The 18,727-nt window shown below is 36.3% G+C and overlaps 2 protein-coding genes across 9 annotated transcripts in view; both read left to right on the top strand.

Moving 5' to 3' along the window:
* Positions 1–1,776, top strand: part of LOC137071385 (protein unc-13 homolog B) — a 59,646-nt gene extending 57,870 nt beyond the window's left edge. For all 6 annotated transcript variants that reach the window (XM_067439345.1, XM_067439343.1, XM_067439344.1 and 3 more), the window contains one exon: positions 248–1,776. In XM_067439345.1, the coding sequence (XP_067295446.1) occupies positions 248–533 (286 nt within the window). In that variant the 3' untranslated portion in view covers positions 534–1,776. The remainder of the gene's footprint in view (positions 1–247) is intronic.
* Positions 1,777–3,071: 1,295 nt separating this feature from the next.
* The window catches only part of atp8b5a (ATPase phospholipid transporting 8B5a), a 48,635-nt gene continuing 32,979 nt past the window's right edge, over positions 3,072–18,727 (top strand). Inside the window, exons 1-2 of one of the 3 annotated variants that reach the window (XM_067439336.1) lie at positions 3,072–3,344; positions 3,483–3,536. The gene's annotated coding sequence lies outside the window, so the exon portion shown is untranslated. Of the gene's footprint in view, positions 3,345–3,479; positions 3,537–18,727 lie in introns of all 3 variants that reach the window. The other 2 variants (XM_067439334.1, XM_067439335.1) reach the window with 2 other exon arrangements.

The raw sequence follows: 18,727 nt of genomic DNA, 5'->3' as shown, positions 1-18,727 counted from the left end.
AAGTGTCATATGGTTATTGCTCGAGTACTCTATATCTTCCGACAGCGCCTACGAGTGGTTGAAGTAGCTGACTATCTGCACACTAGCACTAGTGGTTTGAAACACCAGCATTTTCCATGAGAACAACTCTAGTAGCAGTTTTATTACCTTTATTAAACCTTTATTAAAAGGTGAATATTTTTTTTTATCGTATTACTGAGAATGTCAACTCATGTGTGTTTTCCCCCTGCTTTTATCTCAATCTCAGCGTGTTGGGTAAAGGCGTAAGTCTGGACTGCTATGAGATTCAAATAACAGTGAAGGATTACTGTTTTGGTCGTGCGGACCGGGTGGTCGGGATCGCAGTACTGCAGCTGCGTGATGTAGCAGACCGGAAAAGCTGCGTGTGCTGGTGCCCTTTAGGCCCGCGTATCAACATAGATGAAACCGGGACCACCGCACTACGAATCCTCTCTCAGCGCTCGACTGATGAGGTTGCCAAAGAGTTCGTCAAACTGAAGTCTGAGACCAGACCTGTTGAAGAGGGGAGGTAAAGATGAAGCAGAACGTTGACCTCTTCAACGAGGAAAGTGGACTGATTAAAACGCAGACTTTTGATCATTTAAGGCGAATGAAAGACTTCCTGACTGTATCTGACAGACAAACAAGCCTTTCAAGTAATCGTTTGACTGGCTTTGCATCACTCTTCATGATGGGCGACAACTTATAATATGAGTGCTCGCACTGAGAATAGCGTTCCCACGGTCATGGTAAATCTGATAATATCAGGGAATTTTCAAAGTGTGATGTCAAATATGGTCATCTACTATAAATATCTACAGTTTTATTTTACTAAATTGATCTAGTTAGTCAAATAACTGGAAGAATCATGGCAATGACATAACTTCTGGAGGTGTTTTCGACGTGAGGGCAGGAGTGACAACCTTTCATGGACAAGATCAAGTCTCACCCCACATTTGTTCTTGTTCGAGATGCAATTTCGCTCAAATATACGTCACAGAATGGAAGAAAAGACTTGAACAATTTTTTATCACTACAAGCACATTGTAATGAAAGATATGTGACATTACAAAAAAATGTGCATGTGCAAGAGTTTTGCCAAACTGAGTCTATGGGCTCATTCCACACAGTTTTTTGTGGCCTTCTGAATCGGAGGAGTCTTATAGTGGGGGGAGTGGTCTAACAGGATTGAGTTACATTGGATGTCTATCCTTTGATTGACATACACACATATGCATATTTAGACACACATTTTTCTTTATTGGTCTGTTCACTAAATGTGATCAAATTCTTATCTGTAATACCTTCAGTACGGACACCATCTTTATCCTAATCAACTTAAAAGATGGTCTGACCTATCCAGTACTCCAAAGATCATGGTTATTTCCATGCATTATTTTTTTTCCAGAGATGTCTCAAAACAAATAGATACACAAGTAAAAAATGAAAAATATAGGCCGACATGTAGTGCCAGCCAATGAGAAGGGATGTACTGTATGAAACTTAGTTTACCTTGTGCCAAGTAGTTTGTATGCTGTCTTTTTTGAGGTGTAATGGAGTTATGTTTTGTTTTGTAAAATTTGCACAACCAAACAGGTGTAAACACAATCTGTAAAGAAGACTACCACATGTGCATGTATTTATTGTAAATTCCAGCTTTTGGTCATATGTTTTATGTTTTGTCAATATGTGGAAAGCTATTTATGTATTTTAAATGATGGAGATCACATATTTAATTGATATTCTGAATTCGTTTATAAATTATTTATGAATTAATGTGTTTGTGTGTTTCTCTAAGAATGAATCATCTGGTCTGTTGCGTCTTTTATTCTGCAAACCTCATTGTGCTGTTGAGCATTAGATGCATACTGTAGATCTGTGGTTGGAAGGCCTACGCTCATACTTTCTACCTCTCAATTTGACTGGCTCTTCCTTTTAAATCATTTAATCTCTTCTGTTGTCTTGCATGTCAGTTATAGTGCTTCTTCTCTCTTTAGAAGTTCCTCCTAAAGAAATCTCATTCAGGTAACGCAAGTCCAGCCTTGCCCAGCGTGTTGTTCAGAACAACTAGGCCGTTCAGTTCCCTTGACCCCTTCTTTTAATGAGGTGACCTGTTTTAAAAATCAAGGCAATTGAGGTAAGACTGGTTTATGTATAATTTAGATAATTTGTTTTATTTTAATGATGGTAATTCATAGTGGGATATATTTAATAGGCGGTGCATGAAATTAATTTTGAGGCACATACTTTTTCACCTTTAAAGTAAAGCAATCTTTGTGGTGTCACGTTCAAATTCTTTCACTTTGTATGTTGGTCATTGGTCTGCTTTTTTGTTGTTTGTTTAAAATTAAATTGTTCTCTGTGGTTTTCCAGCAGATGAAGAATTGTAAATGGTAAGTATAATCAAAATGGACAAACATGGGCACTCTTATAAATGTTTGTGCTATGACAAGCTATAAGTTGAAGTCTCTCTCTCTCTCTCTCTCTCTCTCTCTCTCTCTCTCTCTCTCTCTCTCTCTCTCTCTCTCTCTCTCTCTCTCTCTCTCTCTCTCTCTCTCTCTCTCTCTTTTATTCTATTCTATTACATTTTATTTATTTTTTAATTATTAATTAACAAAAAAAGTCTTAAAAATGCAAAAAGTTTTCTTTTAGAATTTGAGTGATTGTCTTTAGTGATTATAATTAGCTTTATATAAAACAACAGACGTCCTTGTATAGATAGATAAGTAAACGTGTATATTATGTGTACTTTCTGTGTGTGTGGCCTTGTGGTCATAGTGAACATGCTCAGTACTGCTGTTCTTTGTCAGTAGTTAGAGGAATGGGGGGGGGGAAAAATGGGTTGCTTCCTTTTTTGGCGTGCAGGAAATCGATACTTTTCTAGTAAGTGAGTGTGTGTGTGCGAGAGAGAAAGAGTGAGAGGTGTACAGAGATCTGATTAAAAGTTTGACAGTTTGTAACACAGTTTATCAGAGGTATTTACTTAACTCTGTCTTCCTGTCGCAAGTGTAGAGAAGTAAAGAGTAACACAGAAGAGAGCATTGCAAGTCACCTCCCCTCTTCCTTGTTTATCTTGCGTGTGTGTGACGAGGTCTCTCTCTCTCTGTGTGTGTGTGTATATGTGTGTGAATGAGTCTAGGCTGGATGCCTGCACTCCTAGTTTCCCATCAACGCAAAGTGAGAGCAGATGGAAGGCTGAAAAGTGGGAGAAAGGAGGAGGAGAAAGAGAAAATAAGACAAAGAGGAGGAGACTCTTTAGCTGACTTTGGTGATCTCTGGCTGGAGAAAGGAGTGCCTTGTTAGACCTGCTACACACACTGAGATGTCACCGTAGGACGTTTACGGTAAGAATCCTGAGGGTAAAGGTTAGGGGCGCAGCAAGAGGTCAAGATCGGCAGAGGGGGACTCTGCCCTGGAAAATACAGGAAGAAAGATTGCGGCTGTGAGACTGAAAGAGTTTTTCGTTCCTCTCGTCTCAGCAGTTTCAAAAGAGGGGTGGGAAGACTGAGCGGTTCACGTTGATACATAGCCTGAGGGTGAGTTTTTGGTCACGGTTGCCTTGTGCACAAATACAGAAGGTTTTTTGAAAAAACAGCTTCAAAACATTCCAAATTTAATAAAATAGCTGAGATGTTTGGACATTTGCACTCTGTTAACTTTTTTATCCAGCCAGCGGTTAAAGAAACATACAGAGTTGAACTCACTTGAAGTTTCTTTAACACCAGGTGAGAATAGGGTTAAGCCACTGCTGTTCTTCAGCACAGATTTAGTGATATCTTCATAATGAATATTTTCATTTTGATAATTAGATTGCTTTTTAGTCATGTATTTTTTGAGAGAAATTACAGCAATATTGATAACACAAGATTAAATCTTTGAAATTGTCTGTAACTCATCGAAAGCAACTTCATTTTGGTGAATATTTTTAGTGTAATATGCCTGAATGTGACTTTTCCCCACTTTTGTCTGGCGGCTCTGGGAATAAACTGGGGATTTACTCCTTTTTTACTGTGCATATTATAATGATTTGCAACCTCTGCATTAACTCATTAACTCAGTTTATATTATATATATATAATAAAAACATTTTTATCAATATCTGTAATATATACATTAGCCTATCACTATGTTGCAACGCATACTTCATGCATTGCTGTACATGCAATACCCTTCAAAAGTTTCTTCTAACGACTTTACGACGATAAGAGATGGCTCATCCTGTTTAATGTCTGACTGTTTATGCCTTCCTCTATGATTATATGGAATTGGTGTGTTGCACAACAAGTTGCTCATGCCGTATATAAAGTAGTTGTAAGTTTTATTCTTTACCTTAAAGGGTTAGTTCACACAAAAATTAAAATTAGCCCATGATTTACTCACCCTCAAGTCATCCTAGGTGTATATGACATTCTTCTGTCAGACGAATAAAATCAGAGTTATGTGAAAAAAGTCCTGGCTAATCCAATCTTTATAATGGCAGTGACTGTTGCTCTGTTTTTGAAGTCCATAAAAATGCATCTGTCCGTCAAATAACATGCTCCACACGGCTCCGGGAGGTTAATAAAGGCCTTCTGAATCGATGCTTGTGTAAGAAAAATGTAGCCTACAAATCTAGACGCACCCTAGCGGATCTAATCTGCCGCGAGTGTCGTCTAGCAACTCTCAATACACTTCTGAGCTGTAAAAACCAAACTCTGGTCAGGCCAATCACATCGTGTATAGAGTCGGTGGGCGGGGCCATAATGACGACGGCCGAGTTGCGCTTGCGTGCTTCTAGTTAGGGCTGGGCGATATGACGAAATATATCGTCTGGACGATAGAAAATGTCTATCGTTTTATATAAGGCTCTATCGTTTACGCCACGATAAGGCGTTTATGGCAGAATTTTACGTCAAGATGCACGTCACGCCACGGCATGCCCATGCACGCTGCCATACATAAACAAACATGGAGGAAGACGGTAGTAGACGTGGTTCAGACCAGGGTAATTCTCAGAGTAATTATGCCAGAATAGTGTCATAAGCGCTCAAAACAAACTCCAGACACAGACGGGCTTTTACGCATGGCACACCATAGCCATATATTGAAATATTTTAATGGCAGGTGTAGGGATGGCGAAAACTAAACATTTTCTTGACCGACCACCGAGCCTCATTAGCCGGTTGAAACTGGTTAACCGATTAGTTTAAAATATGCTGCGCTATTTGAAATAACAGCCGCGAGCCGCGCTCCCTCTGTCTCTCTATCTCTCTGCCTCCCGCTCTCTCACTCACACACACACGCGCTGCCGCCTCCCTTCCACTCACGTCACTTTTTTTTAAATCCCCCACAGCGCAAAACACAAGTCCCGCAAACGCGCCGCAGAGGAGCTTGTTTGTAATCTGAGGATGATGGCTCCTTAGTTTCGAAATGGTTTGGGCAAGCTGATCGCGTTGTAAATAAAGGCGTTTGTCCAGCGTTAGAAGCTCATTTGAATCATTGCCGCGGCTCATTTAAGAAAATAACAGCTCCGAAGAGACGCCGCTTTAGTTCGAGGTAGTGCTAACAATAATAAAGAAAGACGATCAACACCTTATGTGTTTCCACTGAAATGAAGATGTAATATATTTCCAAATGTAAGCCCATCTTAAGCGAAATGCACGCTTCATACTGTCGTCTGCTCTGGCTCTAACCTCGAGTGTTTACTTTTTGCAAACCTTGTGAGCGCGCAAACCCATAGACAGTAAAAGAAATGGACGGAGCGTTCCCATTGACGTCTACGGCGAAAGAATGAAGTCAACCTAGGGGCACTCACTTCCTGATGGCTGAGCGAACTGCGCAGGCTCAGACTGAGCTTGACGACGTAGATGTGACGTGAGCCTCCTGTCTGACAGCTGTGAGTCTTCTAGTAGATGTGGAAAGCGAAAGCTGAATCACGTTGTTTAAATATTTTCTCCCGTTGCTTTTGGCTCACTATGGGCTTCTCCCCATTCTTCTCCCTTGACTTTATCAGACTAGTCTCCAGGACATGTCTCCACGTCCCCCCGACTGTCTCATAGACAGTAAAAGATTGCCTGCGAGCGTCTCCTCAGGTCTATACGGTAATTTCTCAACTGTGCGACAGGGTCGCGTTGGTTATGACGCAATCATTAGCCTATTTTTACAAAAACAGCTTCTGCGGGGCGATAGTGTAAGATACAAGGTAATGGAGCCTTTTATACATTGTCGTGTTTCTTTAGTAATAAACAATGGACAAATGGAGTCTTTAAACGTCTCAGATGTAAAGTTATTCACTGTCAAAGTGACTCAAAAATGAATGGGAGTCAATGGGATGCTAACAGCAGGTGATGGCTTGGTTAGCAATGGCCGCCCCTAGGGGTGGAACGCTTTCCGAGCGCTAGATTACCCCCTTGCGCAAACCCAAACGCTGTGACCTCGCGCCAAATGTTTTTTTTTGGTTTATTAAGTACAAACAGGCGAGTTATGAAAAACTGAGTGCGAGGGATTTGTTCACTTCACACAAAAAGATTTTGTAATGAGACGGCTAACTGTAGTAGCGTTTAGTCCACTGTCTATAATAGCCTAATTTAGAGATCTTTTTTATTTATTTTAACCGACAACTTTGATCGGTTAATGTTGATACGGTCAGCCATCGGTCATCGGTTAACATCCCTAGGCAGGTGTTAACTTAACCAACAGTCTTGCTTGAAAAAAGGTTCTAAATAAAATAAAAATGTAGTCCATACTACCTTTATTTGTTTTGTATATCATTTCAAACTGCATTTCCACATTGCAATTTTGTATAGACTATTCATAAACTGAATTAACAGAAAAATTGCTATATCGTTATGTATATCGTTATCGGGATATCAAATGAGCTATATCGGGATATGAAATTTTGGCCATATCGCCCAGCCCTACTTCTAGTAAACAGAAACTGGCAAACGGCGGTCTTTCGAATCAGCTTTGACCGCGACTCTGGAAGACTTGGAGTTAAGCCTTTCTCTGTGAAAAGAACAAAGAACGGCAGTGAAGGCATTCTTAAGAAGAGAAGATGTGTTCTGAGTCCGACTAGATACGGTGAAAGTTTAATCTTTCAACTAGCTCTGGTTGGTTGAAGCGCTATCCAATTGCGTGCACACCATACAGAGGGAGTTTGAAAGACAACCATTTATCCCGCCCCTCGGATTGAGCCCTGTCAATGGTGAGTTTCCAGACCAAACATCTTGATGTGGGTCTGGCTTGTCAGGCTAAGAAAAATGTCTGTATTTAAAACTTTATAAAGTAAAGTTTTGGCCGATCACCTTCCGTATTCAGTTTATGGAAAAAGTGTTGAAATTACCTCTGCAGTTCAAAATGCTTATGCTACCAATTATGCTCTTCAGACGTAGCGTAAACATCATGTGAGAAATATAAATATGAATATTTTTCTTACACAAATGCATCGATTCGCTTTAAAAGGCCTTTTTTAACCATTATTATATCCCGGACAGGCACACTTTAATGGACTTCAAAAACAGAGCAACAGTCCCTACCATTATAAATCTTGGATTAGCCAGGACTACTACAACTACCATTGTATTCGTCTGACAGAAGAATGTCATATACATTTAGGATGATTTGAGGGTGAGTAATTCATGGGCTAATTTTCATTTTTGGGTGAACTAACCCTTTAAGCATTCAACTTTAGCCTGTAACTCATCCCTCATTTGTGCTATAGATTTGAATGATATCTTATTGTGTTTTGGTTCTTCGAAACACCAGTGCATAGAGTACAACAGTATATAGTCAGGCTGTAAAACTCTTTTGGTTCTATATGGGAACTTTTTGGAGAGTGTAGGATCTTTTGCATAATTTTGCTGAATATGTATAGCTTTTCTAAAATTAAAAAAACAAGACAAAAACAAAACTCACATGATTTTTCTTGCACTGCGGCAGATTCTCAAACCTCGTTTAGTACAGTCTGAATCTGTTTCACTTCAGGTTTAGTTGTCAGTGTGTGGTGGCCTTCCAGTGCTGTGTAATGTTTATGATGACTTTGTCTATATCTGTGACTGTCGCATGACCCTGAGTTCCTCTGGTGGCCCATATAACTCATTGTCAAATACAGCAGATAAATAATGCAGTGTCAACACACAGCAGCCTCTGCCTGATCAGATATGATTGTCTCTTGTGACAGACTGTTATTGTTAATTGATAAATAATTAAAAGGTCATTAGAAATGACATGTCTTTATCTGGTAAAATGAGAGGTCATTCCTTCATTTGCTATACCTGAGCGCTATTGTAAGGATTGGTCGATCCTTTATTCATCTGCTCTTGTCTTTATAGATTTTCCATTTAGTTGTGATTTATCGCTTTATTGCCTCTATTAGATATTGTTTTATTAGTATTTTTGCAAAGTGCAATGTACTTATTGTGTTCATATTGTATTGCAAAGCACTTTTGCTGATATTGTATATTCATACGGGTAAAGTTACGGACAGGTGTGGTGGTGTGGGTTAGGTGTAAGGGGAGGGTCAGCAGTGTCATTTTAAATGTAACTACAGTAATTAAGATGTAATGTAATTACATGCAAGTGATGCATGAAAATGTAAGTAGTATGCAAAAACGTGTATGTACACAAAAAGTGCAATTTATCAAATTATTCATTTAAATGTTAGTAGATAGTAGTTAAGGCCACCTAATATAAAATGTGTCCGTATTTTTTTTTTTAAGTTGAAATGATGTAAATTGATAAAAAATATAATCTCAATTGAGGCTCAAAGTGTCAAAAAGTATTTTCTGTACATCAGTTTTAGTATAGACAAATGTAAAGTATGTAATCATGTTTAGATCAATGTTTTAATCCCATGAGGGTATTTAAAGGGTTAGTTCACCCAAAAATGAAACTGATGTCATTAATGACTCACCCTAATGTTGTTCCACACCCGTAAGACCTCCGTTCATCTTCAGAACACAGTTTAAGATATTTTATGTTTAGTCCGAGAGCGTATGGAAGTGTATGCACACTATACTGTCCATGTCCAGAAAGGGAATAAAAACATCATCAGAGTAGTCCATATGTGACATCAGTTGGTTAATTAGAATCTCTTGACACATCAAAAATACATTTTGGTCCAAAAATCACAAAAACTACGACTTTATTCAGCATTGTCTTCTTTTCCTTGTTTGTTTTCAACCCTCAGATAAAGATTCAAATGGTTGTGAATAATCGTATTGATTCATGATTCGGATCGCGTGTCAAACTGCTGAAATCACGTGACATTGGCGATCTGAATCATTGATCGATTCACTGATTCATAGCCATTTGAATCTTTATTTGAGGATTGAACACAAATGCGGAAGAGAAGACAATGCTTAATAAAGTCATAGTTTTTGTTATTTTTGGACCAAAATGTATTTTCGATTCTTCAAGAGATTCTAATGAACTAACTGATGTCACATATGGACTACTTTGATGATGTTTTTATTCCCTTTCTGGACATGGACAGTATAGTGTGCACTCATTTGGATACGCTCTCGGACTAAATATAAAATATCTTAAACTGTGTTCTGAAGATAAACGGAGGTCTTGTGGGTGTGAAACGACATTAGGGTGAGTCATTCATAACGTCAATTTCATTTTTGGGTGAACTAACCCTTTAAGTAAAAAGAAGAAGTAACTGAGTTCCTCAAATTATGCTGTATTATAATAGCAGGGAAGTTGCTAGTAAAGAAAGCAAAAAGTGAACAATAAACTACTACTAACAATGACATAAAACAGAAGAAGGGCAGTGGGTTTGTAGCGTGCCACAACTATTATGAAGTTTTCTTATTGTTATTAGTTATGCTTGCTTAAAAGGGATAGTTCACCCAAAAATGAAAATTCTGTCATCATTTACTCACTCATGTTGTTCCAAACCTGAGTTTCTTCTTCTGCTGAACACAAAAGAAGATATTATGAAGAATGTTTGTAGCCAAGCAGATAGAACAACCATTCACTACCATAGTAGAGAAAAAATATCTGCTTTGTTACAAACATTCTTCAAAATATCTTATTTTGTGTTCAGCAGAAGAAACATAGGTTTGGAACAACATGGGGGTGAGTAAATTATGACAGAATTTTCATTTTTTGGTTGAATTGCTCATAGTTTTAGTTATGGTTTAGAACTAACATGGCTTTAAGCATTAAACTTAAGCTCGTAACTCACCCAAAACCTTTTGTGATCCCTCAAACCCTACGACTTAAAAGGATAGTTAGATTAACCCACAATTTACTCATCCTCAAGTCTTCCTAGGTGTATATGACATTCTTCTTTCAGACGAATAAAAGTTTAGTTTAATGTTTAAAAAAAAATGGCTAAACCAAGCTTCATAATGGCACAGATTGTTGCTCTGTTTTTGAAGTCCATAAAAATGCATCCTTCCGTCAAATAACGTGCTCCACACGGCTCTGGAGGGTTAATAAAGGCCTTCTGAAGCAAGTTGTTGCGCTTGTATAAGAAAAATATCCATGATTAAATATTTTTGAATTAAAGTTCCGTCTGATCGCCTTCAGGTGTTGAAAGTGCCTTCTCAGAGTTCGATATACCTACATGACGTCTGATGAGCGCGTAAGCCTTTGAACTGCAGAGGCATTTTCAACACTTTTTCCATATACTGAATATGGAAAATCGGCCAAAACTTTACTTTATAAAGTTTTAAATATGGATATTTTTCTTACACAAATGCATCAATTCACATCTAAAGGCATTTATTAACCTCCAGGAGCCGTGTGGAGCATGTTATTTGGCGGACAGATGCATTTTTATGGCCTTCAAAAACAGAGCAACAGTCACTGCCATTATAAAGATTGGATTACCCAGGACTTATAACTGATTTTATTCGTCTGAAAGAAGAATGTCATATACACCTATGACTTGAGGGTGAGTAAATAAAGCACTAATTTTCATTTTTGGGTGAATTGTCTCTTTAAGAAGAGGTGTGTTATTGGTTTTCTTAGCCACCTGATTTTTTTTTTTTTTTTTTTTGGTAGATGATTAAAAAGTCTGGCACATTGGAAAATCCCCTGGAACTGCATTGAAGGAGTGACCTGAGCTTAATAGAACACAGAATATCATAGAAACTTCCAGTAAAAAGCCATTTAGAAAATGCTAGAAAAAGTTCAGTTACACTTTAATTTAAGGTGACATAGTTACACATTGCTGGTCACCGTGATTTTGTATTGCACGTATTTTGTTGATCCTGAAACAACATTCCTGTTTGAAATGTTTGTTCTATTTCTACCCCTACACCTAACCCTAGCCTAAAATCTCTAAAATCAGAGGGAAATGATAAGTGAATAGCACTGCTGTTGAAGCACATAACTCTCGTTGTAAGCCTAAACTTTACATAAACCGTAAATTTGTTCCTCAAATCTGATTGGTTGATTAGAATGTTGTTCCAGGATCAACAAAGATGTTGCTCTAGGAACATATTGCACTTGGTGAAATCATGTTCACCACACTTAGTAATAACAGTAAATGATGCACAAAAGCACCTAAACCAAACCTTAACCCTAACTGTTACTCTATAGTAAGGAAGTACATGCATTTAATTAATATTACTCAGTACTTATGAGTACAAAGTAACTACATTACCTTGAAATAAAATATAACCAAAAGTACTATTTAAAAAAAACAACATAAATATTCAATTCAATTATTTATCTTCATTGAACTTAACCAATTAGACTTTTTGTTTTTCCTACCAAGTTAACTTGACATCTATAGCTCCAGTCATTTATCTCAAGTGAGATGCTGTAACATTACTCTCCCATTGTATGTCTCTTCCCATGATGCCCGCCTCGGACTGCAGTCAGCATGTTTCCTGCATGCCGGGGAAATGATGTGGAGCTGGGGAAATGATGAAATCCCACTGCAACCGTGGCACACTTCTTAGTTTGTTGCCTGCAGCTCACTACACAAACATTTAACAGAGGGTCTGCTTCAGGACAGGTTTCGTAGAGATGATGCTGTTGGCCTTTAATGTATAACTAGAGGTTCTTGAGAGGTTCATTTACTGTCCCAGTGCATTAGTGCAGGATGAGCGCTTGTGTTTATTCAGTTTTTCTGCTTGGAAAGCAACAGTTAAAGGCAACATTCCTTTACTAGTCATTTAATATGTAAACTGCAGGGAAAGTCGTCTCTCAGTGTGTCTCATCTTTACCTCTATTGACCTGATTTATAGTTATGGAGAAGTGGTCCTTTCGGACTTCCTCCAGCTCTGTGGAGGAGTTTTACATGGTTTATGTCTGAGGAACACTTTGGTAAACACAGATAAAATTTAATAAATAAAGAAAAAAGACTAAGCTTAAAAAAATGTCCCGTACCTGTTTGCATTACTAAAAAGAAAAACATGTTGACCAATTTTGGAAATTCATCTGGTAAACCAAAATATTTGTGAGTAGGTTACTTTAAGTTTTTTGGGATGAAACGTTCAGCAGGCATCAGCAGTGTTTGGGAGTAGCTATGCTACAAACTTTACATCATTCGGTACTGTGACAGGTCAGCCGTTTTCAAAAAGATGTATTTTTTTCGAGTAACAAACTACATTGTCCATATTAAACCTATTTGAAAACTGCATCACATTTTTGTAACATTGTATGAACATTATGAACTGTACAGCCAAACTAAATGAATCAGACACACTAGATGTGTCTCTCTTTCATATGTAGCATAAGAGTCAAAGACTATAGATATAGAAAGACGGTTCACTCCTATTACACATGAAATCCTGCCTTCTAAAGTAAAAGAGCCAATCGCTGATTGGTAAAGTCATTCCATCACTGCATCTTTTATTGTTGTTGTTGCTATTTGAGCATAAGAAAGAACATTTATGGTATAGTTAATGTCAGATTTTGTTGCTGATTTGAAATATGTTATTGAATTGTGAGCTCGGCAAGCAGTTTTTGAGATTCCAGGATTCCCCCATTCAAATAGATAGGACTTGCAAATTGCAAATATGGCCGCTGAGTGAACAGACTTTCCTTGATGGGGACTTTGTTAGAGTGTGTGATTTAGTCAGGTGAATCAGTTCATTTTTGTAAATATTTTAAAGTAATATTTTTTATTTTAACAATTTAATTAAAAAAATGGGTTAAAGTCATTACAGAAAACAACCTTTTTTTCATAGTGAAATATTTACCTTGTGTTTATTGCTATATCAATTATGTTGCCATACGTTTGACGGTGTCACTCATTCATTTATTAAAAAGCAGCTGTGATTAAATTATATAATGGTTATATGAAAGCCCCTTTAAATAGCTTTAATGTTTATATATACATTTTGTTGGTAGTTTGTAGTGTAACCAACTACTATTTTAAAGATACTGTAGTTGCTATAATGGAGAACAACTTGCTACTTGTCAAACTCCAGTTTCAGAGAATCTCCCCCAGTACTAATCTGCTGTCATCACCAGACTGTAATTTACTATGTATTCACTGGATTTCTGAGGAATCCTGCTACAAGTCACTGCATGTTTCGAAAAGTTTTGAAATGCATGTGGTAAAGTACAAAAGCTACGTTTTGCAATCAGCACTTCAAACTGATCCATTGGAGGTTTATAATACAGATTACAGTTCAATTAAACATTTTATAGCCTAATATATGGATTATTTTGTTTAATAGTCTCTATTTCTGTTGCTACTATGTTGTGTTGCACATGCTGTTGCTATTCTTTTAGCTTTCCCACAGTGTGTACAGACTACATGTATTCACTTGTTTGTCATTAGCACTTCCTTCTATTGTATGCCCTGTCGGCGGTTAATCAAAATGTTGCAAATCACAATATTTTTTTAACCCATTCCCTCACAGTTTACCAGACTGAGTCAGAGTTTCTGTTTGTGCATTCAGGGTCCAAACTGTTACCCTGTCTTTTATAGTTTTATTTACAGTAATTAAAAACAAAAAGGGTTTAATTATTTAGAAACACACTCTACGTCATTTCTTTTTCAGTGGGATTCTACAGAACCCCTTGATCAATGCACTGCCCTACTTTCAAAACCAAAGTGGTTTCATTATCTGTATTTTTCACACCCTTCTGATTCAACCGATTTTTTTTTTTTTTAAACCAACATGTCTTAGTAGTTAGCATTTGACACCAGAAGCCCTTTTCTCTGTGTGATGACACATTTACAGTCATAGGTTTTAAAAATAGCAATCAGGGGACTGTAGATTATCTGAAGTGGTGTGGAGTAATATTGACCAGAGCATGTCAGCCCATATGCAGGCCTGTGAGGTATTCTGAGACACCACACTGAGCTTATCAAAAGGCAACATCTTCCTTTTTTTCTGTATATTTCTCTTCTATTCACTCAGATATTACTCACATGTGCACACCTATTTGTTTTTATAATCACATCACACAGGAACATAGGAAAGGGAAATGTGAAAAACAAGATAGCACACAATAACCCTTTTGAAAAGTCTCTTGACTTCTGGGGTCTAGATGGTGTTTGTAAAGTCACCAGTCATTATGTTTCTCTCCAAAGGGAGGAAGGTCAGAATATTGCATTGCGATTTCCTGGGTGCTGCCTTGAAATGGGACAGTGAATGTATGACAATAATTTTATATTTTTAATTTAATTACTTATATGCGTTAAGAATTTGAGTTAGAATTTATATGAATGACATTTTTAATTCCAACTTACTGGAAGTTGAATTGGAATTTGAATTTGGGTGGAAATGACAGGATACTACCTTTAGTAACTACTACATTATTTAAATTTTATTTTCCTTTTATTTCTTTATTTTTCTTTATTTTTTATTTTACTTTCAAAAGCGTTATTCAAAGTTTATCTTACATATTTTTAATACAGTTCAATTTCAGTTCTGTCTTTTTTAATTCAAAATGCAATTCTGCTTCCAGTTTGCTAATTTAATTCAATACCAAAAATGTAATTGGGATTTATAAGGCAAGTGTGTGCTGGAATGGAGAGACTGGGTGAATAGTCAGCAATACACCTAAACTCTTAGAATAAAAAAGGGTTCATTGGGGTTCTATACAGAACATAGGGTTCTTTATTCAACTCCAAATAACCTTTTATGCTAAAAAGGTTCTATAATGACAAGAAAGAACCCTTTTTGTCACAAAGGTTCGTTAGGCTATTATTCAATCATATATCATATTATTCTGCAACATTTTGTACACTGTAAAATCCAATTAGTAAACCTTACTTAAAAAAAGCATGCAAACCGATTGCCTTGAAAAAACCAAGTAAAGTGAAATAGGAATAGTATGTAGAACTAACAAGAGCCTGTCTAGTATTGTACACTTACAAGAGAGTACCAGTAACTTAAATCAAATTTGTATCGTATACTTAATCATTTACTTTAGATGTACTTGTCTTAGTATAGACTACTCAGAATTACCATTTTAATCAACTAAATCATTTCAAGTAAAATACACTTTGTGAGTATTCCTAACTCATTTATGAAAGTTGTGCTAAGGTGATATTTTCTCCATACAACTTGGAATTACTGAGTTTACTTTACTTCAAAGGCAATCCAGTTTACTTGTTAAAACCATGCAAACCGATTGCCTTAAAATTCTAAAGTAAGCTGAACTTAACACTCAATTAAGTAAGCTTAATTGCATCAAGTTTTTCTTACTTAAACCATTCAAGTTGTGTCAACTTAATTCATCTGTGAGCTGAGGAAGTGTACTCCCAGAATGCACTGCAGCACAAATAAATTAATCACAGGGCAATCGTAACTCCGTTTTATTACTTTTGGCTTTATTTTACCATTTTATTTGCTGTCTTTTGTCAGTATAACCCCAATAATAACAGCAAAATAACTTGTAATGGTTTTATTTATTAAGTGTAAAAAAATAATGTTACCATTGTTGTGTTTTGCATGCTGAATGTTGAAATCTATATGTGAGTCAAGCATGGTCAATTGTTGGATATTGTCACAAATATAGATGCATTATATCAACACAATTAAAAGTTTGTCCGAAGTGTTAGCAATGAAATGTTAAAAGGTCATTAATTGGCATTACACACACACACACACATATATATCTATATATATATATATATATATATCTATATATATATATATATATATATAGATAGATGTATTTAAATAAGCATATGTGTGTGTGTGTGTCTATATATATATATATATATATATATATATATATATATATATATATATATATATATACATATACATACATACATACATACATACATACATACATACATACATACATACATATACTTATTACTTCCCTTCCTTTGAAATCAGATAACTGTGATTTCGTGTTGCATTGCTGCATCAATAGGAAGAGAATTATAGTAATATAAATTAAGTTCCAAGTGCCCAACCAAAGGGAACACTGATCACCATAATGGTGAGAAATTTTAGGAAATCAACATACATTTATGAAGTCAGCTTATGTGTCGCTTTCCCAAAGTATTTAGTTGTATTTAATAATATTCAAGGTTACTGGAAAATGAGTGAATGCAACTAAGAAGAACGATGACTGCAGAAGTGGAGGAAATGAGGGAACAGTCTATTTAGAATTGCCCCGCCTCAACCTTTTGCCCGCCCACTGTTTTTTTTTTCCTTTGGCAAAATGGTACTCAAACCAGTCAAGTAATGTTTACTTGAGTTTTCTAAGTAACAAAGGCATAGCATGTAAATAGTTCAGATTACTAAATTGTTTTAAGTAAGTTCAACAAATTATTGGACATTAAGTAAAGTTTACTAAAAAAGTCTTTGTAAGAACAGCTGTTGGATTTTACAGTGTAGTTGTAATTAAATTATTGTTTATTAAACTGTTGTAGTAACTTAATATCACACTGAAATGGCACTCAACGTGTGATATTGATTAATTACATAAAATTAGATAAATATATACATTTTCTAACCCCCATATCTTTGAATTTTGTGATTATTTACATGCATTCATGTATACACTGAATAATGCAGTGAAATGTTTGTCAATAGTATGAAATATTTAATCCGGAAAGGACGAAACAGATGATAATGAATGAACCACTAAAGGGTTCCATATAGAACCTTTTTCCTGGTTACAAAGAACCTAAAGGATTCTTTTGATTGAAATATGATTTATATGATTTTCTATATAGAACCTTTTAGCTGTTCCAAATGCGTAGCGCCGATATAACCTTTTAAGGTTCTATATAGAACCTTTTCTTCCAGGAGTGTATACGTTTTGCCTCTTTCTTTATTTCTTTCTGTTTGTTTTTTTTAAACCTGTTGCCTGCTTTTTTCCATCTCTAGCTCACCACACCGTATTTCTTCAAACAGGTCTTGCTCACTTGTGTAATTTTATTAATTAAAATGGTAATATCATCACATTTCATTTATTTGAGTACCTTTTCTTGTCTTGTATAGTGAGGTTACATCCTAGCCCTCCTGTGGTGGCAGCGTTGACAGGTTTTCCTGTGGCATGCGTGTTTGCAGAGATGCATTTGTGTATGTGGTTTCTATATGTGTGTATTGTGGTCAGTGCCTTGTCTTTTTCCACACCCTCAGAATACCCTGTACTTGTTTTTGTGGTTTGATTGGACTCGCATCTATCTTTTTTCAACCACTTGCACTTTTTGACTCAGTGGCCTTCTTTAGTTTTCTCCTATTCTGCCTCTTTTCCTGTAAATCCTCTCCTGTTTCGTGATAAATTAACTTCACAAAGTTCACACATTTAGCTTGGGTGTTGTCGGTCTCAGTACCTCAGTAACAAAAAAGCATAAAAGTACCATACAAATAGTCTATACAACTTGTATTCTAAATTCCAAGTCACATGTAGCTTTATGTGAAGAAAAGTTGAAATGTTTCCCTTCTGCCATGACTAATAAATAATAATCATATGGAATACTTTTATAGTTAATACACTTTTTGTTTGTCTTTTTGGTAATTTTACTTATACTGTCTGCTATCATTGGTGAAAAGAAGAGCTTTGACATTTATTCATATATTTATCTCCATTTACGCTTCAAAGTCATGAAGGTTTCAAATGATGAATGTGTGTAAATGATGACAGAATTCACACATTTGGGTAAACTAACACTTTAAGTCTTCAAATTAAACGTGAATGGGACTTGGTCTGATTTCGGAATTTGTTTTATTTTTTTGTGGTTTTCATAATGACTAGTTTTTTCCCAGTGATGTGGACAGCGTAACCAAGCTGTGGCCACAGTGGAAAACATCTCATCCAAAGGTTCTCTAGCATGTGTGCTGTACATTTAAAACACACATTCTTAAACACACGTGTGGTTTCTATAAATAACTCTTGTGCTGAAGTCACTCTGGAATTCTGTCCAATGGGCGGGTTTCATAAGTGCTGTTTTCTCAGATTGGACTGTGTGTGTGGTGTGTAAGCGTGCATTACTACCGTTAAAAAGTTTGGGGTTAGTGAGATTTTTAAAATGTTTTTAAAATAAGTCTTTTATGGTTGCCAATGATGCATTTATTTTTGACACATTATAATATATTTAATGCATCCTTGCTTTTTAAAAGTGGTAATGGCTTTAAAAAACCTTACTGACCCCAAACTTTTGATTTGTAGTGTATCAATGTGTTAATGTGTGTGTTTTTGTTAAAGGTGTGTCACAACAATGTTTTATTCATTGCAATGTCAAAGTCATGATGTCCTGGTGCTTTTATCCCAACAAAAAGTGCTAACAGTTCACCCAAACATTTTGTCATCACTATTACTTAGCCTCAAGATGCTCCAATCCTCTATGAGTTTCTTT

This window comes from Pseudorasbora parva, chromosome 3, assembly GCF_024679245.1.
Source record: "Pseudorasbora parva isolate DD20220531a chromosome 3, ASM2467924v1, whole genome shotgun sequence".
Taxonomy (NCBI): domain Eukaryota; kingdom Metazoa; phylum Chordata; class Actinopteri; order Cypriniformes; family Gobionidae; genus Pseudorasbora; species Pseudorasbora parva.
The sequence above is the reverse complement of the archived record's forward strand: the minus strand, read 5'-3'. Positions and strand labels throughout refer to the sequence as shown.